The 26,786-nt window shown below is 56.8% G+C and overlaps 1 protein-coding gene and 1 long non-coding RNA gene across 3 annotated transcripts; one reads left to right on the top strand and one right to left on the bottom strand.

Moving 5' to 3' along the window:
- The first annotated feature begins 971 nt into the window (after positions 1–971).
- On the top strand, positions 972–12,573 carry NR2F2 (nuclear receptor subfamily 2 group F member 2). Of its 2 annotated transcripts, none has more exons than XM_059678189.1 (3): positions 972–1,303; positions 9,043–9,570; positions 12,162–12,573. In XM_059678189.1, exons 1-3 carry the CDS (start codon positions 1,261–1,263, stop codon positions 12,434–12,436), a joined length of 846 nt encoding a protein of 281 aa, XP_059534172.1. In that variant the 5' UTR covers positions 972–1,260; the 3' UTR covers positions 12,437–12,573. The 2 variants fall into 2 exon arrangements, with proteins under 2 accessions (XP_059534172.1, XP_059534171.1); XM_059678188.1 differs by lacking the exon at positions 972–1,303 and adding an exon at positions 5,764–7,504.
- A 222-nt stretch (positions 12,574–12,795) lies between these two features.
- LOC132222869 (uncharacterized) lies at positions 12,796–15,972 on the bottom strand. The gene is made up of 2 exons (XR_009450323.1): positions 14,873–15,972; positions 12,796–14,842 (listed from the first exon to the last, which is right to left on the bottom strand). It is a non-coding gene; the product is annotated as an uncharacterized LOC132222869 (long non-coding RNA).
- Positions 15,973–26,786: the final 10,814 nt, after the last annotated feature.

Raw genomic sequence — 26,786 nt, 5'->3', positions numbered from 1 at the left:
ACATTCAGCACTGTGTTTAACTTAATTCCTGTTTAAGACAAGGACAAGAAGCAGCCGAAAAGCCTGCGTTCCATTTGTCAAGTCTGACATACATCTTACCATACAGTTTCCTAAAATAAAAGATCCGTGTTTCCCATTATTCTTCTCTTAAAACAAAACACAAAAATCCATTAGTTAAAACTGTATTAAACTGCAAGCCGCCGCGTAAGTTACTCTCGCTTTCTCTAGTCACTGTGTTCCTGCTTTCTTTATTCATTCTGGGGAGGGTGGGGGCCTGGAGGGGGTGAATCAAGCGTTCATTATCTGATGACAAGACATGGGGAACCCCTCCCCCCCCCCAGAGGAACAGGTTTCCTCTTTAGGAAAGTTCTAGAATGGGGACTGGGACTGGGGGGGTGGGGGCACGGATCTGCAGGGGAGAGGGGAAGCTCACTGGGGAGAACTCGAGTTGGAAGTAGGAAAACGAGGGTGCCTACACATTCCTAGGAAAAACATCGCCTTCCTCTTTCCAGCCCCATCTCTGACCCAGGAGCCTGCTGCCTTTCCCCCCTCCTCTCCCACCTCTCTTTCCTCCCAACTTGCTGCAGGATTAGCCTACATCCCTCCCGACCCCAAAACTGGAACCCGGCTGCGGCTCGCTCGCCCCTGCCTCGCAGCCCATCGCCTGGAGTTGTGGGCGCCTCTCTGGGGCTGAGCAGTCTAGCCTGCTCCCAGCCTCCGACTAAACTCATTAAGTTCGGAGATTTTTTTTTTTCTTTCTCCAATTGGACGGGTGTTTTGAAAGTCTCGTCTTTCCAGCCCCAAACAAGGTGTAACAACGCACTCTTCCTTCTAAGGAATGAGATGAGAGACAAGGATCACTCCAGACATCTCCTACCTACGGTTTGGGGTGGGTTTTTTTTCTTTCTTTTTTTTTTTTTTTTCTTAAAGGCGAGGCTCGCATTCCTCAGCAGCTATGTACCAGCTCCCTGAAACCTCCTCGCTCTAAAGTTGGCGTGCAGGGTTTCCCGAAGGCTCGCTCGGCGCGCCCGAGACCCGGGAAGGCACTTCCCCCCCAGGTGGCCGGGCGCTCCCGTCACCTCTCCTCCTCTTCCCCGCCAGCGAGCGCCGACTTTTTATCAGTTTGCACAATCGCTTAGATAAACACCGAGGAAGAGAGAGAGTCTCTTTAATTATCCAAGACACATCATTTCAGGGGTCCAACAAAGCGCGTATTGCACCCGCCAAACTAAAGGACAGTTCTTCCAGTTTAGGAGGAAGATGCAAGCGATTTGGGATCTTGAGCAAGGCAAATACGGTTTTGGTATGTTTGCTTACAGTATTTTTTCCCCCCCTCTCTCTCTTTCTCTCTCTCTCTCTCCCCCTCTTTCTTTCTGCTTTCTCACTTTTCTCCCGGTGCCGTGTGGGGTTGGGGATGACTTGGGGATTTTTTTCAAAAAATCGTATTGCTAACGTGTATGCAATGCCTCGGGTTGTGGTTTAAGGGGTTCGGGGAAGGGGGGGACGGTCCATTCAATGCGTTGCCATATTTTATTACATGTGTGTGGTGGAGGGGGGCGAGGGGGAAAATCCGATTGCGAAGGTGCCAAAATATGATTAAACCGAAGGGGACAGACAGACCGCCGGGCCGCCCCTCGCCTCCTTGCGTCTGCTCCAACCCTGCGCCCCCGGGAGCGCAAACTGCAAAGCGGTCCTCTGAGCTGTTTTTCCAGGCAGGAGATGACTCGCTTTGCTAGCTCAGGAGCTGCTAGGCTCGCACCCGAGGATCAGCATGTCCTGGTCGATCGGCCGCTGAGCTACATTTTTGCAACCTTGTGCAACTGACAGCCGGCCGGGCGCGCGGGGAGGGAGGCGAGCTCGCCGGGCGCCTGGGCCGCGCGGCTCGGGGACGCGGCGGGGGCGAAGCGAGGGGGACAATCGCGCCAAAGAGGGGTACTCACCATCCGGCCGGCGGGCTGGTGCAGCTGGCGTGCGGGTCGCAGGGAAACGTGGACCTTTTTGCTGTGTGCGGCCACCGCGGCGGGCTGACTTAAGAAGCCGTTCTGGGCTGTGTCCAGCACGATCCAGGCACGGGGTCCTCATTTTTAAAAAAGCCAGCGAGAGAGACGGCAGAGACAGAGAAAGGAAAAGAGAGGAGGGGGTGAGAGGGACTCACAGAAACCCAGTTCAGGGGGGAGGGAGGAAAAAAATCATCACCTCGCCGCCAGTGACACGGGAGACGCAGGAGGTGGCGAGATGAGGGTCCGGTCCAACCCAGCCAGAGCCAATTAATTTTCAATCCCGGGCAATGATTCCGCGGAAAATGCCCAGAAGTTTCATTCCCCTGCGCCTCCGCGAGCCTCAAGTCGTTCCCCTTTAAGAACCCCTTTTCTCTTAAAGTTGGATTTTAGGCAGCGAGTACTCTTACACTAGGGGGCAGACAGATACTGCACTTGCTCCAATCTCCAGCAATTTTTTCCCTCCCGGCATACGCTCCGATTGAGCACTGTAAATTTTTCAGGGGTACCCAACTCTGACAGCCCCTGGTGATGTTCAAAGTACCACAAGCCAGCGGTTAAAAATTGCATTGCCTTGGAAGTTGAGAGGCACACAATAGAGGCCCCTTCTCCTATTCAGGGAGCTGCCGTGTGCTGGAAGGGAAAACACACAGGAGGAGATTGAAGGGAAGGAGCAATTCAATGCATCGTGGTGGACAGAGCTGGCTGCTCCCGAGTCCAGAGTGAAACTCGGCGGCGTTTGCTGGGGTCTGTATGCATCTGGTGGCCGAATCTGTGGTCAGGCCGCCTTCTGTAATGGAATCATATTCCTGGGTTGGGGTTCCCTTTGCTTGGCTTGGGATCCCCAGAGGAAGACCAATGTTTTTCCAACTTTCTCCCGGCCAAATGAAAGCTTGCCATTCCTCTCATTAAAATAAATTTACATCTGCAATAAAAGACTGGGCTGGATTTATTTTATTTTTTTTTCCAACGGCAACAATATATTGATGTTCAGCGGTTAGTCTTAGAGCTGTTGTATTTCAGAGACATGAGCATCTCTAAGTAAGACATTTTTAATTATTTCTCTTTTTTTTTCTTCTCGGTCTGCAGTCCTTTCATACAGTAAAAATAACTGCAATTAGTACTTTTTTTTGGCTTTTTAATTGCATCTGCATAACTATGAATGGGTCCCAAAATACAAAGTAAAAACACTTCTGACTTCCTGGTAGCCCTGAGGTCTGAGCCTGACAGGCTCCAGTTCTGCTGGGGATGGTGGGGAAATCTTCATTTTAAATCTGAGGCCATCAAACTGGACTTCAAACACCCAGTTTCTCTAACTGGGCTGGGGAGCCTGTCCGCCTCAGAATCCCCCTCCCTGCATGTGTGTAAAAGGTGGCCCTTGCTGTGGAAGTGTCTGTACAAGAGGCGAGATTAAGATTTCCCCATCATCAATTATTCTATCATCTATTAAACCGAGATGGATGAATGCCCATCCGACGTCCTAAGTCAACCCCAGTCCTACCACAACTCTACTGAGTTTGCCCCAGACCCACTGACATTTGCAGCATAGGGCAATTTCTTGAATCCTAGAGGTTGAAAGGGGGAAAATATTTCCCTGGAATAATTCCTCTCCCATACTCCTTGTCCCCCTCAGGAGAAAGTTACATGGTGCCTGTCATCAACCTGAAATTCGCAGCCCTCCTTGACTCTGTGGCAACCTCATTACACACCAGGTTTAGCAGAGCTCCCTGTCCACTATAGGTTTGTGTTTGGTTTGGTTTTTTACAACTTTCAAGTCATCCCAGCACCTGCATCAAACAGCGAGAATTGCCCCCCCACCTTCCAGAACATTCACTGATTCGTGAACTATGTGATTTCAGCCGGGAAAGGGTGAGAGCTAAGAGGTTTCAGAAATGAAGCGGAAAGAGGATATTTTTTTTTCTTCCCTTGAAACTAGCCCCTATCTGCCTCCATCTCTACTCAGCCCCTACCCTGTATTCTGCCTGTGTGTGTGCAAAGGGTATGGAATGCAAAATGCAATCTACACATGTCAGTTTCATGTGTGGCGAATTCTTCTAAACAATTCTTCATCTTTTTAATTTTTTTTAATTATCAAGGATGCTTTCTGGTGGTCGTCCCTTACTATTTCTGTGCGTCCACGTTTCCGGCAGCTCGGCGTGTTTCGTGCGAAATATTTTAATTGTTCATAAACCTGGTGGGCTGACCAATGTGCAGCTTTTTTCCTGGTGCAAAGTGTATATGACGGAGTCACCATTTTCCTTCATAAATACGGAGTAACCATAATCCACTAACTTTTTCTAATCACACAGAGAGGTGCGTTGGGATAGTGTGTGTTCTGGGAGGTGGGGAGCCATTCTAGATGTTTGATGTTTAACCCAACGCCCTGGAATTTAGAGACACAGTCCTGTGGATGATTTCATGGAGCAGAATGGGAGAGACTGAGACGTTGGCCTTATTGCAGTCGATTTCTCGGGATAAAGTGTGGCTGGTGTGTGGTTCTTGAGTTGTACTAGTCTTGTCCCCAGTATGGGGCAGAGTCTCTGGGTGTGTTTTAATGGCTATCTGAATGCTTTTAAGGAAACTTAAGGAACAATGAAGTCCGCACTTAACTGTTCCACGACCTAGAAGTGCAAGTGGCTGAAGTCTTTGTCTGTGTACATTGACAAATGTGCATCTCATACATGTACACTTACATGTGTGTGCAGAGGGCACACACAGGGGAGGCTGGAGGCGGCCTCTGCTTGCCCATCAGCGGGCAAACATCGGTCTTTTCCCCTCTCGCCCTGACTGGGTGTGGGGCAGGATGTTGGCTTGCGAGTTCGTCAAAACTAAGGAGAGAGGATAAAGTTGAGGGACATTTATTTTAATTGCGTCATGACAATGAGATGAAGTCTATTTCTGCTTCTCCGCATCCGAGATGCTTTATTTGAGCAATTAAAATGTCAGGCCACATACCTGTGAAATGTTAACCCTACAAGGAAAGGACAGACTCTAAAAGAGCTTTTTTCCCCCTCTTAAAAAAAAAAAAAAGCCACCAAACCAAGCAAGTGATCGGAGTTGATTAAGAGAGGGGTCTACCGCCACCCGGGTTTGGCCAAATCTTTCGTTTGGAAATTGCCCGCGAGCTGGGCACGAGGCGCCTTCCCACCCCCACCCACTACCCCTCTGCGAAGAATCGGGGGACTTGTCTCTCTCTCTCTCTCGGGCATCGCGGGCGCACAGATGCGCCGGGAGTCCCGGGTGGTGCGCGCGCGGCGCCTTTCGTGGCCTCGCCAAGTTGCCAAGAGGCGAAGTCCTCGATCCCATCCCCAGCCGCTCGCGGAGCCTTTAAGAGGCGTTTTGTCTGCGCGCCGCGCTCCGCTCCGCGCTGGGGCGGAAACCTCGGGTGCGGGGCGCGCGATGCGGGGGTGCGCGGGGGGCCGCGCGCCCGGGGCCGCCCGGGCCCATCCCCCGCGCCAGGCGGCGGCGGCGGGGACGTGGCCGCCCCCACCCGGTCCCCCCGCTTCCCCCCGCGCGCCCCGAGCCGCGGGCCGCGACGCCGCTCGCGCTAGGACCGAGCTGAGCCCGCGGCCGCCATGGCGGGGCCGCCGCGCTCCGGCCAATGACGGCGAGGGGGCGGTGCGCGCGCGCCGGGCCAGGCCAACCCCGGCGGCTGCCTTATAAGGCGCGCCGTCGCCATGGCAACGTGCGCTAAGTTGCAGCAGTCGTGTCAAAGTTCACTATATAGAGAGCTCAGTGAGCTGATCGCGGAGAAGCCACTTCTGCCAGCCCCGGCGCCTATAAATCGCATTCCCTCCCGCGCCCCCCTTTTTAGCATATTTGATCACTTTGATTCTCTGTTCTTTTCTCTCCGCGGTGTGTGTGCGTGCGCGCGTGTGTGTGTTTCCTCTCCACCTCCTCCTCTCCCCGAGTTGCCTCCTTTCTCCGGGTGCCGTGCTGGCTTTTTTTCCCTCTTTCATTCTTTCTCTCCGTCTTTTTTCCTCCCCGCGCTGCGCACGAAGGATGTGCTTCTAGGTGGTGATCTGCCCTCCTCTCTCTCTTTTATCCTTTCTCCCCCGCCGCCGGCGAGTTGACTCTTTCCCTATGTGTGTGAGGCGGCGGCGGCAGCAGCAGCAGCGGCTCCGGCGGTGGCAGCAGCGGCAGCAGCGGCTTCAGCGGCGGCGGCGGCGCTAGACGCGGCGGCTCCGGGCCCGACCCCGCGGCTTCGGCGGCGGCTCCGGCGGCGGCGGCGGCCCGGGCGGCCCGCAGGGATCGGCGAGCGGCCTCCATCCGGCGCGAGCGGGCGGCGGCGGCCGGAGCGAGCCGGGCGCCCGGGGCAGGAGGCGGCGGCGGCGGCGGCCCAGCGCCAGGACGACGCCGCGCAGCGCCCGACGCGGACCACTTTCATGCTGATTCCCCCGGACCCGGGCAGCGCTCCGGCCACTCCGCGGGCCGCCGGCCTCCGCCCCGGCCTGCCCGGCCCTCTGGGCGCCCCTGCGACCGGCGCCTCCGCGCTCCTGATCCTCCCGATTTCGATGGCTTTCCTGAATGGCTGACTGTGGGCTGCCCTGGACTTGGCGCCCGGACAGTCGCCTCTCCTCCTTCTCTTCCTCCTCCTCTACCTCCTCCTCCAACTCCTAGGCACACCGGCTCTGAGCGCGAGAGAGGGAGGGAGAGAGAGCGAGCGAGATCTTTGGAGAGATTTTTTTTTTTTTTTTGCCTCCTACTTCTCTCTTGAAGCCAGACAATCGACTTGCAGCTCTCCCTCCCCTCCCTCTCTCCACGTTCTGCTCCCACTCGCTCTCCCCGGCCCTTCCCCTCCCCTCCTGGAGGAAAGCCCCCCGAAAGCAACAAAGCTGAGCCGAGGGACACAAACAAACAAACACACCGGGCCAGACCAGCCATCGCCAAAACTTTGCAAAAGCAGAAACAAAAAAGGAAAAACTAACCAACCTCAACCAACCAGCCCCCCGAGCCACCCGGGGCGCCCTCCCGCGCCCTCGCGCACACAAAAGGCGGCGCACCGGAGCCCGCGACCCGGGAGCCGCCGCCGCCCGCAGCCAGGGGAGCAGGAAGCCCGGACGCGGCCCCCATAGATATGGCAATGGTAGTCAGCACGTGGCGCGACCCCCAGGACGAGGTGCCCGGCTCGCAGGGCAGCCAGGCCTCGCAGGCGCCGCCCGTGCCCGGCCCGCCACCCGGCGCCCCGCACACGCCGCAGACGCCCGGCCAGGGGGGCCCGGCCAGCACCCCGGCCCAGACGGCGGGCGGCGGCCAGGGGGGCGCCGGCGACAAGCAGCAGCAGCAGCAGCACATCGAGTGCGTGGTGTGCGGGGACAAGTCGAGCGGCAAGCACTACGGCCAGTTCACGTGCGAGGGCTGCAAGAGCTTCTTTAAGCGCAGCGTGCGGAGGAACCTGAGCTACACGTGCCGCGCCAACCGGAACTGTCCCATCGACCAGCACCACCGCAACCAGTGCCAGTACTGTCGCCTCAAAAAGTGCCTCAAAGTGGGCATGAGACGGGAAGGTATCGGCCTCTCATTTCTCCCCCCTCGCCCGCCCCGGGGTTGGGGCCCTGGGTGCGTGTGGCTAGCCTGCTCGGGGTCAGGATCCGGAGCCCCGGGCTCTGCCTGGCCGTGGGCGGCTCCAAGGGGGTTGCTGCTAGAAGCCAAGTTCGGCACCGGATCCCTGACCCCCCAGATCCGCATGCTGTGGCCGCCTGATCTCCTCGCTCTCTCCTCGGGGCCGGTTTCCTGTTCTTTGCGTGGATTGCGAGTTCCTTCGAGTCGCCTTTCTGCAAGGGATGGGGTGGTGGTGGCTGGTTGTTGTTGTTTTCAAGCCTTTACTTCTCCCTCTCCCTCCTCTCAGTTTCTCTCTCTCTCCCCTGGTTTTTCCTGCATGTTCAACACATGTCCCTCCTCCCCCCTCTCCCCAGCCCCCACCCTCTAAAAAAAACCCAACCTGAGATTGTACTTTTGTACAGGAGGTTCAAATTACAAATGGCAATTTTATGCACTTCGCCGTATTAACGCTGCCGCCCGGGCTGAGCTCATGTGACCCTCCGTGGATTAACATTCTGCTAAAAAAAAAAAAAATTCCTCCGTTTTCTTTTTTCCTTTCACTTTTGAAAGGAGGACAGCGCGATCGGCAGGGAAGGAAGGGTGGGCGAGGGCCCGCGGCGACCGCTTTCGCTCCGCGCGAGTTGGGTCTTTGTGATAGAAAATTCGCCGAGCACCGCGAGCCAGGCTCGGCCAATGGCGCGCTGGGCTCCGGGCTGGGGCGAGCGATCGCCGGCGTTTCTTTGTGTTTCTGGGGGAGCGGATCTCCCCGTCCGGCGTCCGATCACAGCCCCAGCCCGAGCCTCGCCGGCTCTCCCCGGCCCTCCCGGGCCCTCCGCGGGCTGCGCCGGCCGCTTCCTCCCCGCCTCTCCCCGGCTTCCTCTCGCCGCCGCCGGCCTCTCTCTCCGCCCTCTCCCTCTCCCTCCTTTCTCCCAGCACACTGATCAGGCTGCCGGCAGACCTCGGCTCTCGGCTCGTTTCTCCTCGGGAGTCCCCCTCCGGGCCGGGGCCGGAGCCGGGTCTGGGGCTTGGGGTTTGGGGGAGTCATCCGGGGCGGCCACAGGCCGTCTGGGGTGAACCCTTGTGTCTTTTGCAAAAGCGTCTCTCCCTCCCCAGCCCATCCCAGACTCGCCCCTCCCGCTCCCTCTCCTCCAATCAATAAGAAATATCAGCTGTTTAGCAATAAAGAAGAAAGATGCCCCCAGAACGCTGCTTCCCGCCCACCGCGCCGGGACCCCGAGGCGAAGTGGCCAATTCCGGGTGCTCCGCGGCCCAGCTCCGGGCGGGCCTGGGAGGCTTGTGCGCCTGGTGGCCGCCAGCGCCGGCCTGGGAGGGGAGGCAGGGGGAGCTGCGGCTCCGGCGGCTCCCGGGCGCACGGGCTGGAGGGGCAGGCCTGCCGGGTCTTGTTGTGGGGCAGGTGGGGGTCGGGCTGGGGCAGGCCCTGCGAGGGGCGCCGGGGGACCCCAGGCCGGGCATTAACCAGACACTGTCTTCTGTCCCCCCACAGCGGTCCAGAGGGGCAGGATGCCGCCCACCCAGCCGACCCACGGGCAGTTCGCGCTGACCAACGGGGACCCCCTCAACTGCCACTCCTACCTGTCGGGATATATCTCTCTGTTGCTGCGCGCCGAGCCCTACCCCACGTCGCGCTTCGGCAGCCAGTGCATGCAGCCCAACAACATCATGGGCATCGAGAACATTTGCGAACTGGCCGCCCGGATGCTCTTCAGCGCCGTCGAGTGGGCCCGGAACATCCCCTTCTTCCCCGACCTGCAGATCACCGACCAGGTGGCCCTGCTTCGCCTCACCTGGAGCGAGCTCTTCGTGCTCAACGCGGCCCAGTGCTCCATGCCCCTCCACGTCGCCCCGCTCCTGGCCGCCGCCGGCCTCCACGCCTCGCCCATGTCCGCCGACCGGGTGGTCGCCTTTATGGACCACATACGCATCTTCCAGGAGCAGGTGGAGAAGCTCAAGGCCCTGCACGTGGACTCCGCCGAGTACAGCTGCCTCAAGGCCATAGTCCTGTTCACCTCAGGTAGGAAGGGGCCTGGCCTGCTCGTGCCCAAGGGCTCTCGCCCGGAGTTAGGGACCAGCCTCCCCCTGGAAAGGCCAGACTGTTGGGTGCTACTTGGATGAGAACTTGGAGTAGCTGCTGGGCCCCCGCAGGCCTGTGTGGGAAGGAGAGGAAAGGCTGGGCTGCAGCAGGCAGGATGCTGCAGACACAGACTCTCAAATGGGCCAAGGGGAGGCCTCCGGGGCCTGCTGCCCTCCTGCCAGGCTGGGGTGTGAGCTTCTGCCACACACACACACACACACACACACACACCCTTAGCCCAGGCCCCCTGGGCCAGCTGAGCCTGTGGGGTCTTGTCAACCCCAGCGGTTCTCTCTGTCACCCTGGCTTCGCCTCCCTGAGATGCCCCTGGGCCTGGGGGCGGTCCTGGCATCCGTTCGCAGGGGAAAGTTTGCCTGTTAACTCGTAGGAGTTGGAGCTCCAGGCAGAGCCAACTGGAGGGCACCAATTTCGAAAACCAGATTCTTAGGAAGACAATGCAGACGGCCAGGGGAGGGGAGCGAGCCGCCAGGCAGGGGCAGGAGGGAGAAAGGGGCCATCATAACTCTTCAGAGTGTCTGCCGGGGCCTGGGGAGTCCGGCCTCTTGCTCCCCCCTGGCCAGGCAAACACTTCAGGCAATTTCCAAACAACTCCAAGTGTCTGCCAACCTGGGCTGCCAGCGTACGAATGTTGCTGGCGATATAAAACCATCACCGACTACGTGATGAAATCTAATTAGTTTGCATGTAGTTTAACCTGTGTGAGCAATAGATCTCATATTAATGAACTCTTGAGGCCAAATGATTTTTGCAAGTGCCTGGCTTTGCACTGTGGGCCACACCTGAGCCTTCTGGCCCCTCCACCTTCTTGTGCTAAGTTGTCAGCTGATCCCTTTGTCAAAGCCAAGGCGGGGAAGCGGTTCCCAATGGAGCACACCCACCACTTGGACTTGGGTTTGGGGCTGGGATCCTAGACCCCCACTGTGTGTTCAGCTCCAATCGGGACAGGAGAGAGCTTTGTGGCTAGCGTGGCGGACAAAAAGACCCAGCCCCTTCCTCATTGTGGGAAGGAAAGCTGGGCACCCAATCTGTGGCAGGTTCTGAGTCTTTCCTATATCGCTGCTGTTTTCATAAAACCCCCTCACTGCCTTCAAAAGTCCTGAGGTGATCAATTAAAGGGCAGTGTCCGGGCAAGGGATGGCTATGTCAGAGGCTCCAATCTGGAGTCTTCTCCCTCGAGGAGACCTGTCAGAACTGGACCACTGGACCGTTTGCCTGATGCAAACCTAGCCTGCTGATGGCCCCCTGCCCTGCAGCCTCCTTCAGCCAGTCCCCGGACCCCACACCCAACCACATTCCCAGCCCGTGGGGGTGGCTGTGAATCGCTTGCCATCATTGTTAGTCTCAGCCTTCCCCCTGGGTCTTTCAAGGAGAGAAATGCCTGATACTGTCGTAACAGTTTAATTTATTACTATTTGCAAAAGGCCCAGGCCTGTGTGGGGAGCGCACATCACCCCACCAAGAGATAAAGGTCCCTGTTATCTGAGTCTCGGGGAGACCACAGGTGCGGATGCTCAGAGAAGAGTCTTCTGCAAACAGATCTTTTCATGCCTGACCACAGGCACCCACCCCGGGCGGGCAGAGGCGGGCAGAGTCCCGGAGACACACAGGAGCACATTGCATGTGTGTTCTGGGGCCTGGGGTGGAAGGGGCCGATTTCCAAGCCCCGCTTTAAGATGCACAATGTGTGTGTGTCAGCCCCAGTCTTGTCTGGGGAGCCCCCTGAGGTCAGGTCACAGGCTGCGCCGCCTCCACCGAGCAGCCTCTCATTTCAAAGGCACTTGTATTTTTTTACGTATCAGAAAAAGAAAAGTGTTTTCCTGAAGATATCGGGGAAGGGGGGGGTATCTCTCTGGAGGGGCCTGAGTTGTTTAAAAAAAAATAACTAAAGGGGGGTAAGAGAAAAGGGGAGAGAGAAGAAAGGGGGGAAAGAAACAGCTCAAATGAACAGAGAGATCACAGTTTGCATGGCTGCCCTTCAATGGGCTAACCTGACAAGATCAGTTTTAAAGGGCCACTTAAATCAGTTTCAAAGACCGGAGGAAAATGAGTCGGCCTCTTTGGGGACAGTCTGAGGCTGGGTCGTGGTCGCCATTCCTCCAGGCTGGGCCGGGCTGTCGCCCACCCCCCCTCTATAATTATAAGCCTAACTATTATTTACAGAGGAGGAGGGGAGGAGCATGGGCACTTTTGGTTTCATCTGTTTGTCTTTCTGTTTACTGACTTGAGCCAGATTTCACCCAGTGCACTTTGCCTCGGCCTCCCAGTGACCAAACCTGGGGCTGGGACAGGGAAGCCTGGAGAGCTACAGAACTGGGGTTTATTTTTTATGCAGATACCCCAAGACCAGCTCCAGCTCCTCCCCCCCCCCCAAGTTTTCAGTCCTAGGCATTTCTGAGGGAGTTGGGAGATTGGGGCAGCTTGACGGAGCCATGTATACACACCTCTTCAAACCTCTTCATCTGATGACTGAATTTTCCTTTTTCCTTTTTTTTTTTTTAACTTTCTTCCAGATGCCTGTGGTCTGTCGGATGTAGCTCACGTGGAGAGCTTGCAGGAAAAGTCCCAGTGCGCCTTGGAAGAGTATGTCAGGAGCCAGTACCCCAACCAGCCAACGCGATTCGGGAAGCTGTTGCTTCGCCTCCCTTCCCTGCGCACCGTCTCCTCCTCAGTCATAGAGCAATTGTTTTTCGTCCGTTTGGTAGGTAAAACCCCCATCGAAACCCTCATCAGGGATATGTTACTGTCCGGCAGCAGTTTTAACTGGCCGTATATGGCAATTCAATAAAAAAAAAAAAAATCCAAGTCAGAAGGGAGAGAGAAGCAGAGAAAGCAAAGGCAAAAGACTGGTTTGTTTGCTTAATTCCTTCTGTTAAGAAAGGATATAAAAGGATGTTACACGTTTGCTAAAAAAAAAAAAAAGAAGAGAGGGGAAGAACTTAATGGACTGTGAATTTCCAAAAAATTAAGAGACTGTCAAATGAACTTTTACAGAATGCATTAAAAAAAAAAAAAACCAACTCCTGTGTCGGTCAGAACAACTTGCTACTTATCATTTTTTTTTTGTATAAAAAGGAAATTAGTCTTTTTCTCTTTTTTTGGTAAATTTTTGAAAAATATTGCTAAAAGTGCATTTAAGGAGATTGGGAGAAAATTAGCAGAATGGAGAAAGTAAGTCTTTTTTTTTTTTTCCAAATTATTCATTGTCCTGTGTCTGTACCTCTAGCTGTTCTCTTTTCGTATTTTCCTGGTTCTAAACCAGTTTACTCTGTGGTTCTATAATAAGTTTTGATATAATCTTGGCTTCTTAAAAACTGTGTATCCTTAAAATATATGTTCTGCAAGAATTAAAACTGAGTCCATGAAAATATCATAGGAAGACATTAAAACTTTTTAAAAGGAAACTCAGAGCTGATGGGAACGCACTTATAGGTGATGGCCAAAAATTTTAGGTGAAGTTGAGCTAATTTGACATCTGCAAGAACCACATACAACACTTAACCCCCCCTCCTCGCCCCCCCCACCCAAAAAAAGACACCAAGACAAACCTAGCTTTTTAAAAAAATATTTTAAGAAAGAGAATGAACTGTGGAATTCATTGGCAGCCAAGGAATGTGTCCAAGACACATGCTGAGGTTTTGAATAAAAAGTGAACTTTTGTAATTTGAATTGGGTCCCGCTTAGTTCTTGAATTGTTATGAAAAATCCTCTATCTGTTTGTATATTTGCAAACCCTTTGTATTATAACTGTTGATATTCCCTTTTTAAAAAAAAAACCCATTTAAATCAGCATGACAAAATAACACTGTTGGCACTTATAGATAATGTGATTGATTCAGTATCTTAGAGTTTACAGTTTGTGTTTTAAAAAAAACTGAAGGTTTTTTTTTTTAAAGTGCAACATTTCTGTATACTGTAAAAGTTATAATAACTGAACTGTTTGGTCGAGTCTTTGTGTGTTATATTCCAAGGAAAATTTGAAAGTATTCAGAAATTAAAATATTATTTGATATCTGAAACCTGTTTGGCTGTCCCCACTCACTGACTTGCCATGGACAAGAGCCCCCTAAAAGCTGTCCCCAGTGGGGCTGGAGGGCACACTTGTTTACGATCCTCAGTTTGTTCCAAAGTGGACCAGTGTTATTGCCTGCTTAATTTGGGAATGTGGGGGGGGGAGGGGAAGCTGAAGTTAATGGTTTATCTATGGTTTTAGGAAGTGCCATCCTGATTTGGCAAACCACCCCCCTTCCCCTAATCCTCTTTTTAATTAAAAATGGATTTTCCAGGAAAAAAAAAATAAAGGCCCTTATATTTGTCACACTGAAGTGCCTGCTTAGGGAAGAGAAGGTATTGTACAAAGTCTTAGAAATCTGGAGATCAGTATCTATTTTATGATCAGAAAAAAAAATAGTGTTTTGTACATTTCTGACGCAGGAGACTGTGTGCAAGGAGTTTTTCCTGAAGTAGGTGTGATTTTAAAAAATATATATATATTCTGTGGTTCTTATCTAGCGTAGCTGTTGAGAGGATTTTGAATGCTGTGCTGAGGGGTCTGCTTTCACTGTCTATGTGACAACTGCCTGTCCCCTCCCCTCTTCCGGGAGGGCCTGACCCAGGGCCACTGGCGTTGTGTGCCTGAAAACTCATGGACATCCTGACATTTCAGACCGTGTGGACGCACTGCTCATGGGACCCTTGGTCCTGAGGAGCCAAATTAAGAAAAAGGAGAGAGAGAGAGGGAGAGAGAGAAGGAAGGAAGGAAGGAAACTTGACTGACAGGGTGTGCTGAGTGGAAGTAGGGGCTATTTTGTCTGGGAGTCTCTTCCCGCCTCCCCACCCCACCCCCCTTTCCCGGTGTGGAGAAAGCTCAGCTCCTGGGAGCTTGCAATTTTGTTCTTGTTGAGGCTGTCTCTCCAGCACCCCACCCCCCATTTCCCTGTGTTGTGGTTTAATTTAAAAACGGGGTGGGGAGGGGAGGAGAAAGAAAAGGGGTCATTTTGCAAAGTCTATTAAACTTGGAGACTCAGGTGCCAGGCGGTGCATGTAGAGCAGGACTCTGGTGTGATGTGAGCATCTGGGCAGGTCCCCATCGCACCCTCTGCTTCCTTGGGTAGCTCCGCACATACATGACTCTAAGCATGTTCTTGGGCAGAAGAGCCCTGACCTTTTGGGTCGAGGTTCTGTGGTTCCTTGTCTCCTGGGTGTCTCCTGTCTCCTCTCGCACTAAGTGCTGTCCATGCAGAGTGTGTGAAGTTGGTCCAGTTAAAGTCACACACAGGCCCGGCCCCTGCCTTGTTTTGTGTTAGCTTCTTGTAAACAGCCATTTGTTGTAAATTATTATTGGCATTAAATGATAATTTATGATTTTTCCAAGCCAAAGACGGTGCCTGTTTTATTCTGCTTCCAGCATGGGTCCTAGGCGCCGGGGTTGTGTCCTCTCTCGGTCTCTTGAGTTGCAGCAGACGGGGGTGTCTGCGAGGCAGCCAAACAGTTCCCCACATTTCTCAAACGGTTAAAACAAAACCTCTTGTCTGTGTTGAGAGCGGCCCGGAGGAGGATCTGTTTAGATTCTTGAGCCTGGTTTAAGTTTATTGCATTTAAAGAAAGTTTTTCTTTTCACGCTGAGTTAGAACAAAAGATCTTTTGCTGCGACTGAATCGGACAAAAGGCGAGGGCTGGAACCGAGCGGGCGCGTTCTGTGTGAAATTGACGAGATCTTTAAAAAAGCTGCTAAACATGGCGACTCTTTCCCTTTAAGTGTCTCTTTTTCCTTGCTGCTTTTTTTTTTTTTTCTTCCGATCTGAGCTCGCTTTATTTCTTCTCCCAGCCCCGCTCCCCCTCCTCCTCTCGGCGCTCGGGGGTGTGAGCGAACCCAGTTAGACGCGAAATGCAACAATAGTCCGAGGAGAGAGGAGTGGGGGGGTGAGGCAGGGGGGCGATCGCTGCTTCTGGCCACTTTCAAACAAACCTGGGGGCACACGGCGCTGGAGGGGGGGTGCTCCTGGCCCGATCGCAGGGCGCGCGCTCGCCCAGCCTCGGCCTTGCACCCTGGGCTGTCCCCGCGCCGCCAGGGGCCGGGCTCCGAGTTAGCGGGCGGCGTCCGGGGCCGGTTCCGCGGAGGAGCATCCGGCGGCCGCGGGGACGGGGGCCCGGAGTTGGCAGCCGCGGCGGAAAGTGCGGGGCCCCCGCCCCCGCCCCCACTTACGCGCGGCGGTGGCGGCGGGATCCCGCCCGCGCCCCCGGGAGGTCCGGGCTGCGGGCGCGCGGAGCTGCTCTCCGGGCTGCGCACCCCGCGCGGCGGCGGCGGGCGGACGGGGCGGGGTGGGGGCCGGGGGGCGGGCGGGGAGCCCGAGCGTGTGAAACTGCCTCGAAGCTGCTCTGCTCGATCCTGCGAGCTGAGCCAACATGGCGTCTCCGATTGCTCCGCGCGCCCGGCTGCCGGGCACGGCAGGGCCGGGTAATAGGAAACACATTGATTCCCAAAAAGAAAAAAAAAAAAAAAGAAAAAAGGAGGGGAGGGGGGCGGCCAAAGGCCATTCCATCTGCAGGCAGAAAACCCTCCGCTACACTCTGCCCGGCCAGGCAGTGCGGTGGGTGCGCGATGATCTGTAATTAAAGCAGCAGGATTCGGGGGGGCGGGGGGGTCCCTTCTCTCTGCGCCCCCCCCCCAGCAATCAGGAGAGTTGATTTCACGTCTCCCCTCCCTTCGAGCATCTATGTCGGGGAAGCCAAAGTCTGGATCCTCCGCCGATCTCCCATGTTTTAATGGTCGGGGGGAAGGGAGGGCAGGCGCACCGGTAGGTTGTTTGGCTCATTAGGCGCGTGCGGGCCGCGCTGCGGGGAGGGGGTCGCGCCGCGGACGCCGCTGGACGCGGGCAGAGCTGGCTGCGGGCAGGGCCGAGTTCTAGGTAAGGCGGCTTTCGGGGCGACGGGGGGGGGCGCGCCGGGGCCGAGGGGCCGGGGGTCGCAGGCCCTAGAAACGTGTGGACCCGCGAGGCCGGCCGTGGACCCATCCTGCCTTCCCGGGAGAGGGTCTTCCCAGGCCCTGGGCCCGGGCCGAGCTCGCACCCCACGGGCCAGACCGCCCCCCGCCGTCCAGTTCCAGCCCCAGCCCCGACCCCTCGGCCGCCGGGGAGGGGAGGGAGGTGGGGACCGTCCGAATGCTGGGCCTCGTCCAGATGTATTGAAGTTGGGTTTCTCCAAACGTGCCTCAGATGATTTTTTCCCATTTTCTCAGATTTCAAAGGCTCCCTGCCGCGCGGCTGCCTAATTAATGGTGAAATTCAGCTAAATCTAATTATGCAGTAATTTTAAAGCAGTTAGTCCTGGGCGTTGGTTGGTAATAGGACCCCCGTTTTTTGAAAGTTTGCTTACTGTGTTGGTTTAGGGGAAAGCCATGTTCCGTGGGGCAGAGGGGGAGAGACGGGGGGAATCCTTTGGCTGCGGGAACCCCAGGGCTGAGAACTGGCCCCTCTCGCCTCCAACTCCATCCCTCTTCTATGCCCCCCACTTTCTTCCTCTCTTCCCCCCAAAGCTCAGGCTGCAAAGCTGAGCCAGGCACTTTATCAGCCAAGGAGACCCGGTTTCAGAGCCAAAGGGCAAAGGACAAATTGCCCATCAGGACACAAAGGGGTCTTGGGGTCTGCCCCCCCATATCTGTAGGTGTCCCCAAACTGGGAAGGGGCCCTCGTGTCTCCTAGAGAACAGATTTCCACGCGTCACCCCCGTTGTCATTAAGGCAAAAAGCTAACTCTCGGAGTTACAAACCTTACCGTCCTTCTGGTAACACACTTGCAATAAGTTAGCGTCCTGGTCAAAGTGAATTGTCAAACTGCCTCATTTAATACGGCATCTGTGTCGTTAAAACTTTTATTTTTTCCCCCCCCTGGAGTCTTGCAGGTCTGACATGGGGGCCAGTGCCCAGGTGTGGCTATTGGGCCTCTGGGGGCGGTAGGTGGGGTCAGGGGTGTGGGAGATGGGCTGCCTGGCTTCAGCCTGTGGCTCTTGGTCTGGGGTGAGACACCCCTGAGGCACAGAGGGCCTGGGTGTGGGGGTGCTCTGTCATCCCCCCGCCCCCCAAGCGGCCCCCTGAAAATGACGTTCCTTGAGAGAGTCATGCTTGTGATTAGCTAAGAAAACACATCTGCTTTCCGAGTGGGGCCTTCGCTAATTAGACGAACAAAGGGCCGTTTGGGTATTTTACCTTTGGCTGGGGGGGGACCTGGGGGGGTGAGTGTGTTATTTCAGGGGTGTCGCGGGGGCCCTCCTCTTTGCAATCGCAGCCACGACGTTAATTTTATTGGGATTACTGATGGGAAATGAGGTGGCGCAGGCTTCCGGGAGGAAAAGCTTGATCATTACCCCCTTTGGAAATATATTTTTCCACCCTGCCTCCCGCTGAAGGGCTGAAGGGGAGGGGGGGGCGGGCTGCGCAGCGAGCCGGGAGCCCCTGAATCAGTCCGGAGGCCCGCTGATGTCGGGTGACAGAGCGTGCGTGGAGGCTGAGCCCTCTAATTTGCGCTTCTGTTCGTTTATTAGGCCTGGACAACGAACTAATGAGCTTTGGCCTCGCACCGTGTCACTTGTATTTATTTTCTTAGGCAACTTGGAGGGAGCGGAGAGGCAGGGAGGGGGCCAGGCGTCCTGGCCAGGACTGTCTGGCGGCCCCGGGGTCCTTGGCCAAATCCCGGCGGGGGGGGGAGGATGGTGGGGGGAGCGAGGGCGCGCAGAGAACTGACCGATCGCAGGCCGCTGGGCCTTGAAGCGAGGCCCCGGGGCGGTGAGGACGGCCTTGGCCCTTCTCAGGCTCAGACGCGCCTGCAGGCCCAGCTCCATGAGCTTGAGGTCGAGGGGCACGGGGCAAGCCCAACGCAGATCTTCAAGGCGCAAGATGGCCAGAGGGGCCTGGGTGGCGGGTCCCCCCTGGCGCCTGGCTGAGGGGGGACCCAGAAACAGAGCATGGCAGGCCAAGGAGCCCTCGGAGCGCGCACGCGAGGCCCGTCCGCCCGTGGCCAGGGCGTCTGTGTGCTTTGTGCGGAGGGGGCGCTGGTGGTGAGCGGAAAGGCTGCTGTAGGAAAGCTCCCGGGGTCCTTCCGTCTCCGGTTTGGCTGAGCCTCAGGGGCGCAGGTGGAAAGGCCTGGAATCAAAGCAGGAGTGAGGACAGAGAGGGTCATCGGAGGCAGCGCCACCATCCCTGGCGCCCTGGCGTAGAGCACAGGACCCCCCCTCCCCCAGCGTGGAGAGGGGCAGGGGTGCCAGGGAAGGGGACGCCCAGGGCACTGCGGGGTTTGCGGGGGACTTGGCTCAGCGGCCCTCCACTTCCCACGGCTCTCGCCTGGCTAATACCGCCCAGGCTCCGCGCCCCGCCTGCCCTGCCCGCCCCATCTCTCCCCGGCCGCTCCCGGCTGCACCCCTCCGCCCCCCACCCCCTCCCCACCTCTTCCTTCCTTCCTGCAAATGGGTGTTAACGCGGGTCTTTATGTTCTGTCTATAACTAGGATGTAATCACGCGCCCCATGCCTCTCTCTAAAAGCATTTAATAAATGTCTATTAAAGCGCTACAAATGTAAGATGAATTTAGTGGCGCTGCTGCCTCCCTGAATCCAAACGGTAATGATGGATTTATCAACGGGGGATTCGCCTGCCGCACAGCGAGGGAGGTTTACTCAGCAAATACGGCCTGGAGGACCCACCCAAATACAATCACGGGGTCCCCTGCCGGCGCGCCACCTCACCCCTTCCCCACCGGCCTGGGCCTGGGCCGGGCTGGGGGGCCACAGCGCTGCCCCTCTCTGGCCTCTGGCCTCCTCCTCTGCGCCTTGAGGTCTCCGCTCTTGGAGGGCTTGAGGGGGGCCTGCCGAGTAGGTCTGGGGGTGGGGAGCACCTGGTGGCCGTGTCAATGGCTGCCCTCCTGCCCCTCTTGGTTTTGAAGGAATAGCGGTGATTCCCGCTTGGCGTCTGCCAGGGGGCTCTTGCGGGCCATGGCTTTCCCCAAATCTTGGGGCGTGGGATCCCCGCTGGGCCTGGGGACCAGCCCAGCCTTGGGCACCATTTCAAGGGAGGCGGCTGGAGGGCAGAGGCACCCGACCCTCTAAGGGGCTGAGTGTGCCCAGAGTGGGTGCCCGCCCTCCTGGGGTCCGTGGACCCCGCTAAGTTAAAGCAGGGGCGGCTGTTGGCCAAAGTTGGGGTGTAGCCTGGAGGTGGGGGCCTCTGCCAAGCCTCTAACCCTAAACCCATCTGGCTTCCGCCCCGGCAGAGCGCACCGGCCGCTCTGAAGTTTGCGCGTGGCTGCGGGGTTTTTAAATCGGGGGTTTGGACTGCGATCGATGGATGGTGAGGGGCGCAGGCCCTGGCCCAGCGCCTCTCTCTTTTTGTCCCCGCTCTTCCCGTAGGGAGCAAAGTGCCCGCCCGCTCCGCCAGGCCCGGGGTTCGCGGGCGCTCTGGCCTCCGATTTCTTTCTTCTTTGGAAATTTCATTGAGATGTCTCTGTGCTTCGCTTGTCAGTTATCTTTGTTCCTCTTAAATAAAGGGCTTTTAAATGGACTTATTGCTCCCAGCGTGGGCTCCTCTCTCTAAATGTTAGAAAATTGTGCCATCTACCCGCTACGCTGAGTACTGTCACACTCCGAGACCTCGGGACCTCGGCGCCGGCTTCAATGCCGCCGAGTCAGGGCGGGGGATGGGGGGGCGGGGGAGGGGGGAGGGGGGGCGGCTCACGTGGGTTTCTGCCGATCTCCGCCTGCAGCCGGGCCGCGTGGCCGAGAAATTGGCCACAGCGGCAGATCAGGGGCCGAATCCCAGGCGCGTCCCTTCTCTGAGCTGCCCCAGGCCTGGGAATTGGGGCGCAGGGGGCTGGTTTTAGACGCCACCAGCCACTGTGGGTCCCGGGGATCAGACGGAGGACAGCGGGGGAGGCTGCCTGGGAGGGGGCGGGGGGGGGGCGGTGCGGCGATTTGGAGCGCTCCTGCCCGGCTCCAGACCCTTGCTCTCCCCAGGAAGCTGGGCTGGGCGCAGGCTGCCTCCGGGTGGCTCCCCAGGCTGTCGGGGAGAGAGAGAGGAAGAGAGAGGAGAGCCTGGAGCCAGGGCAATTCGGCTGCAACTTTCAGCTGCTTTTTGCCGGATGGAGATGTTGCCGGTGTGTCTGCAAGGCCACGGCTCGCTTCGCTCTCAGGGGCTGGGGTTGAGCCGGAGCGCGTGCGCCTTAGCACAAGTCTGGTGTCTGATGGGGGGGTCTCTTCCCTCGACTCCCCCCCTCCTCTTCCAAGCGTCCCACCCGCACCGCACCCACAACCGCAGGCCCTTTCTGCAGGAGTTAAAGTGGCTTAAACAGTTTAGATTTTATGATGTGGCCGCCCCGCCCAGATGCCTGTGTGTGTGTGTGTTTAACCCATTCCTATTAGCTAGGATTTCCAAGTGTCTGTTGGGTATTTATGCTCGTGTTTGGGGGGAGAGGAAAAAAAAGACCCCGATAGGGTTTCTGACTTTTATTACACGTTTCTCGCTGTTGGAGAAGTGGAGTTGGAAACAACATACAATTAAATCTATATTGCTCTTTGGAGAAAGGCCAGGGGACTCGAAGCATCCATTCGTTTCGATCTTTTGATACTTGTTGCTCAACGCAAACTGTGAACTTGCAGCCTGGACGTATGGCTGCCTCCCCTTTCCCCCCCAAAGTTGTGGGGCGACCACATGGACAATGACAGTGGCCACCCCCGTTGTTTCCCTTGGTTATTCTGCCCGGATTGGGCTTTATAACAACCAGACTGTGCTCTCACTGCAGTCTCTCCTCCTGGCCGCCATCAGCCGGGTTGCTACTTCCCAATGCGTTTCTTTTCCCTTTGTACCGTTTGAAAATGAATTTCCCACCCGCCCTCTCGCAGCTCTCCTCCCCTTGCCTGCGTCTAAGAAGGGAAAGTGTGTCGTTTCAGAACCACAGCGATACCGTGTCCAGACAAAGGCAGAACTATATTCTTTATAACCAGGATGAGGCTAGGGGGATGCAGTCTCTCTTCTCTCCCACCCCCTCCTCCCCACTCTCTCTCTTGCTCGTCTCTGTGTCTTTAAATAAGCATCTTAAGAAATAATCTCCTGCGAACAGAAACTGCTTCCTCCTGGAAAATGCCACCGTCCCCACCTCCCTGGCTCCCTCCGAGCCAATCCCCTGGGCTGCCTGGCAGCCCTGAGCCTGCCCTTGGCCCTGGCTGGGGGCGGGGGAGGGGGTGCACCTATGGAGACGGGCTCTTTAAATGCTGTGGGATCCTACCCACCTGGCAGGGCAGCTGACCGGGTCTGACAGCAAAAAGGGGGCTTGCTCATGTATGCAGTAATGGGGTCCCCCTTAGCATCTTCTCCCTACAGCCACAGCGTCCCAAAGAAGGGGGGAGGGGGAGGGGGAGGGGATTGCATCTACCCCCGCCCCCAATTTCTTTCTCTGCTTCTCAGTCCCAGACACCCCTCCACCACCCGCATCACCATTTTAAAAACCCTGTTGCTTTAGACACCTGGATGGCTTTCTCCATCCTCTCTGCTCCAAGAAAGTGAAGGGATGGGTCCGAGTGTGTCATTAACCTCGTTCCAGAAGCTTCCTTTGCCTCCTAAGGGAGGAGGCCTCCTGGGGGCGGGGAGGTGGCAGGAGGAGCCTGGCCTCCACCCAGCGCCCTGGCCCTGGCGCCCGGAGGCCTCTGGCTTCCACGCCGCCGCCCACCTTGTACCCATCCCTGCGCCGCTGCCCTCCTGGCCAGGCAGGTCTGGGAAGCATTTTCTCGCGCTAATTTTATATTTCCCCTTCCCCCTGGCAACATTACACATAATTTGGGGCTGTCACTGTCGCTAAGGTTGCGGTTTGGTGATGTCTCCACTTGGAAACATGAGCCCGGCGCCTCCGACAGGGAGCCCTCCCTGCTCAGCCCCCGGCAGGCCCCGGCTCCATAGGGAAGCCAGGGTTTCTGGGAAGAGAGAGAGAGAGACCGAGACCACAGTCATCAAGGCCAGGGGGGTCCCCACCAGAACCCCACAATCATTCCAAACCCCTCGGCTAGGACTGCGTTCTGCATGTGCGTTCGGTCGGTGGCTTGCTTGTCTAATAAAATCCCTGTAGGTGTTTTTTTAACGTCGCCTCCTCCGTGAAGTATAACCACGGCCACTCCACTTCCAAAACGTCTCTTCGGATTTGTTTGTCCGGGGGTGTCTGTCCTCCTCATCTCTGTCCTGTGTCCCTCCCCCACCCCACCCCCATATTTTCTCTGGCTGAGCAGTAATCCCCGGCCCAGCAGCCGCGGATCCTGGAGCTCAAATCCATTTATCCCCGTGGTGCCGCGGGGAGGCCCAGTGAGCGGGGCCTTCGAGACAGGCTGGAACGGCAGAGATGAGGCCCAGGCCCTTTCCTTTCCTGAGCCAGCCCGCAGGGGGTTCAGGGTTCGAGCCCAGGCGCCCCACATCTGCAGAGCCGCTCGCTGCCCCTGCTCGCAGTTCTGGGTGCTTTGCACTTGTTCTGGGTTTTTGTGGGTATTTTTTTTTGGGCGGGGGAGCTGTTTGCAGGGCTCTCGGCACCCAGGCCAGGGGCTTCAGAGCGATTATCTCCTTCCTCTGGTGCTGACGGAGCGGCCTGCGGGCCCCTGGACTGGGCATCCAGACAGACCCAACCCCAAGGTTAATGCTCCCGCATTAGCATCTGCATAGCGCGCTGCCTGCTTGGGGTCTGGGGTTCTAGCCTGGCTTCTCCCTGCTCCCCTCTCACGACCTCCTCCCCAGGGTGGCCTGCATTCTGCCAGGTTCCCTTCGGACCCTCAGCCTGATCCCTGAAAACTCACCTCGTCCATTGCCACTTTGCCTGTTTTTGGTTTGGTTTGGTTTTGTCTTTTCCTTCCTAGAGCGCAGCTCGCTGAGCATGTCTCTCTCTTCCCCGCCCCTCCTGGGTTCTGCTGCCTTCGTTGAATTAGTTCACCTCGTCCCCTTTCCTCCCCTACTCCCTTATTTTCCTAGTGGGCTGCTAGTAAAAGCAAAAGACACAAAATGGCAAAGTTCAGGGGGGAAGCCAGGCAACCCAGCCTTCTAGAAAGAAGCTGGAGGTTTGCAACAGAAGCAGCAACAAAGAAAAAGAGAATCAGAGAATCGCGGTCGTGGCTTAAGTAGGCGAGTGTGTTTGCGTGTCGGCGTTTGTGTGTGTGTGTGTGTGTGTGTGTGTTAAGATTTCTTTGAACCGCTTTTGTGCAGACTCGGGAGAGGCATTTGCCGAAGCCGGTCGCTGTAGGGACTTTGAGCTAACCTCTTCTATCAAACGGATCTGTCCTTTCAGACACGGATACACCTCCATCTCCAGCTGCCTTTCCCAAACCCAGCGTGCAACCGATGAGACAAGACGGGGGCTCATGATAAAGTTTCCCAAACCGACTCCGTTTCCCCCTGCCCCCTTTTCCCGCCAACCAACCGGGGAAAAATCCCCCCATCCAACAAATTCAAGTCCAGGGCAGCGGCAGCTTTTCCTGGGGATGCCGGGGGGAGCCTTGTACCTGCCCACAGCCAGCCTGTTGCCTGAAGTAGCTCTCCAGGCTCAGACGCTGCAGTGATTTATGGTTTTTTTTTTCAACAAGTCATCATTTTGGCGCGGTGTGGAGGTGGGGCCGAGACCATCTCATCATCGTGAGGCTGGGGGAGGGGTGGTCTGCTCTGGGGAAGAGAGTTCACAGCAGAACATGGGTCTCCCGGATGGAATTGGGGAAAGAGGCCGCCCACGCCTGCGCCCGGGCCCTCAAAAAAGACATTGTTCCCTACAAGGACACACACAGCGCCCCGCGCTCTGCCTCGGTTCAGAGCTGAGCTACTTTCCAGATTTTTTTTTCCAGCAACACTGTGCGTTTGGGTGGCGTTTCTGGGCCATTGGAAACGCCACCTTTAGCTCGCGGGATATGGGCAGAGAATTCATTTTCTCACCTGCTCCCCCTCCTCCTGTATTTTCTTGATTTCCTGATGGCCTCCCCCCCTTTTTTTTTTTTCTGTTTTCCAGTTTGGTTCCGAGGCCCCACAGACTCTGGGATCTTTCCTGTTTCTCCCGCTCACCCATTCGCTTCCTTTCTCTCTTTCCTTCCTTAAGGGACAGGGGAAAAGAAAAGAAAAGAAAAAAAAACAGGAGGGGATTTCCAACGGGTTCCTCGCTAAGTATTATTAATTACTGCTACCAGGCGGCCGCCTCTCGCTAATAACAAAGTTGTAAATTACCCCCGACTTTCACATATTTCCCATTTGTCAGCTTTGATTGATTTGATTCCGATTCCGCTCTCTGAGATCCCTTTGAGCCACTGCTGACAAGGGCTCCTCTCCTCACCCCTCACCCCGGCACGGACCCGCCCCTCTGGCTTCCCTTCCCCGAGGCCCAGGCCCGGGCCTGGCCGGCGATGCCCAACAGTCCCCGGGTCGGTTACGGCGCCAGGAGCCCACGGCTGGCAGACCTGCCTGGGTGGCGGACTTAGGTGTCATTTTGAAAACACGGGCGAGCAAATTCATTGTATGGAAGGAACCAAACCATCAGTTCCCAGGTCTCCTGGGTGTATTTCTCCTCCAGATTCAAGGCTACAGGAATGGGATTTTTTTTTAAAAAAAGATTCCTAAACCCAAGAAACGCACCCACGCCCAGACCTGTCTCTCCTTCTATTCCTGGCTACCTGTGCTGAGCAGGAGATGGGGTTACTGGTGGTGGGTGAGGAGGGAAAGGTGTGGCCACAGGGGACCCTGGAGACCCCCCCTATTGGGGGAGGGGGTTATGTACCCCTAAGGTCCCTTCCCCTCCCACCGTCATGTTCAGATGCAATTTTTGACGCCATCAATGCCCGCCGCCTCCAATACCTCCGGAGTTTTCATCTTAATTATATTATTAAGTGAAGTACTGCGCTGTCAGGGGATTGAACATGATTGATGACGTCGCCTATGAAAGGATCGATGGCGAATATCGCTACTATCATCTATCAATATTCGCGGGGCCGGGGGATCTCTCGCTCCCGGGCGGTGGTTTGTAAAGCCGACGTGAGAGACCGTAGAAAAAGGCCATTTCTTCGTCGCAGGACTAGCTCGTGTTCCAGCCGCATCTCGCACCCGGGGAGAGTTTAAAGATTTTTTTTTTTAATGTTTAAACCAGTGAATTCTCGATCGGATCTAGTAGAGGAAAAACCAAAATCGGGTGTGTTTTTTTGCTTTTTGTTTGTTTGTTTTTAGGGAAAGAGGTAACCTGTGCAGGCTGCTAGGGAGTGGGGCTTTTAGCTGCCTGGCCATTGGCAATGAGACTCGCAGGGACCAGGGACCCCTTTTGGGTGGCGGCTGGATGCGGAACTGGCCGTGAGTGGGGGCGGGTGGGGAGCGGACTGTGATTTTGGAGCAGGTGTCGGGGCTGTGTGCCTAAGCCCTTCCACGTGGAGGTGCCCAGTTTCTGGGATCCATCAGGCTCCTCCTGCGAGGCGCCCCTACAAGGGCGCTCACCTGCCCGCGCCCCCTCGGCGCAGGTGGAGGCGGGTGCGGGTGCCCCCGAAACGCTAGGAGGAGCCGGGCGCCCAGGCCTTTTGTCTCCAGGCTGAGCGCGCCTCCGGCTTCTCTCCACCCTCGCGGGGGCGGAGGGGTCACGGGCAGCGCAGCTCCGGGGGGGAGGGGAGGGGAGGGTAGGGAGGGGCAGGGAGGGGCCGTGCCTGGAGCCAAGCTGCCGCCTGGGGCCTGGGGGAGGCACTGGCTGCCTGGCCGGCCCCTGCCCCTGCCCCTGCCCCTGTCCCTGTCCCGGGCACATCAGGCCGCCAAGGCCCAAGCTCCCAGCTCAGCTGCCCAGGCCTCGGGTCAGGCCAGCGCCTGCAGCCGGGCCGCTGGGACCTGAGTGGAGTTGGCACAGGATGCAGGGCCTGTCCTCGAGGCCATCACAGCCCAGAGTGCTACCCCCAGAGTCCAGCTCCAAGAAGCAGGGACGTACTGGAGCCTGTTGGCCTGGCCTCGCCCCACCTCAAGGCCTGGGCCCGGGAGCACATGGCCACACCGGGCAGGCCAGCGGCTTGTTGGAAAGCTGACCACAGGCGGGGAGGTGGGGGCCTCGGCCTGGCTCCTGGCTGTCCCCAGCGCCCCGCCTGTGACACCTCCACCCCAGACCCCTTCCCTCCTGCCTGCCACCTGCC

The sequence above is a fragment of the Myotis daubentonii genome, chromosome 21, assembly GCF_963259705.1.
Source record: "Myotis daubentonii chromosome 21, mMyoDau2.1, whole genome shotgun sequence".
NCBI lineage: Eukaryota > Metazoa > Chordata > Mammalia > Chiroptera > Vespertilionidae > Myotis > Myotis daubentonii.
This window is presented reverse-complemented; position numbering and strand designations above follow the sequence as displayed.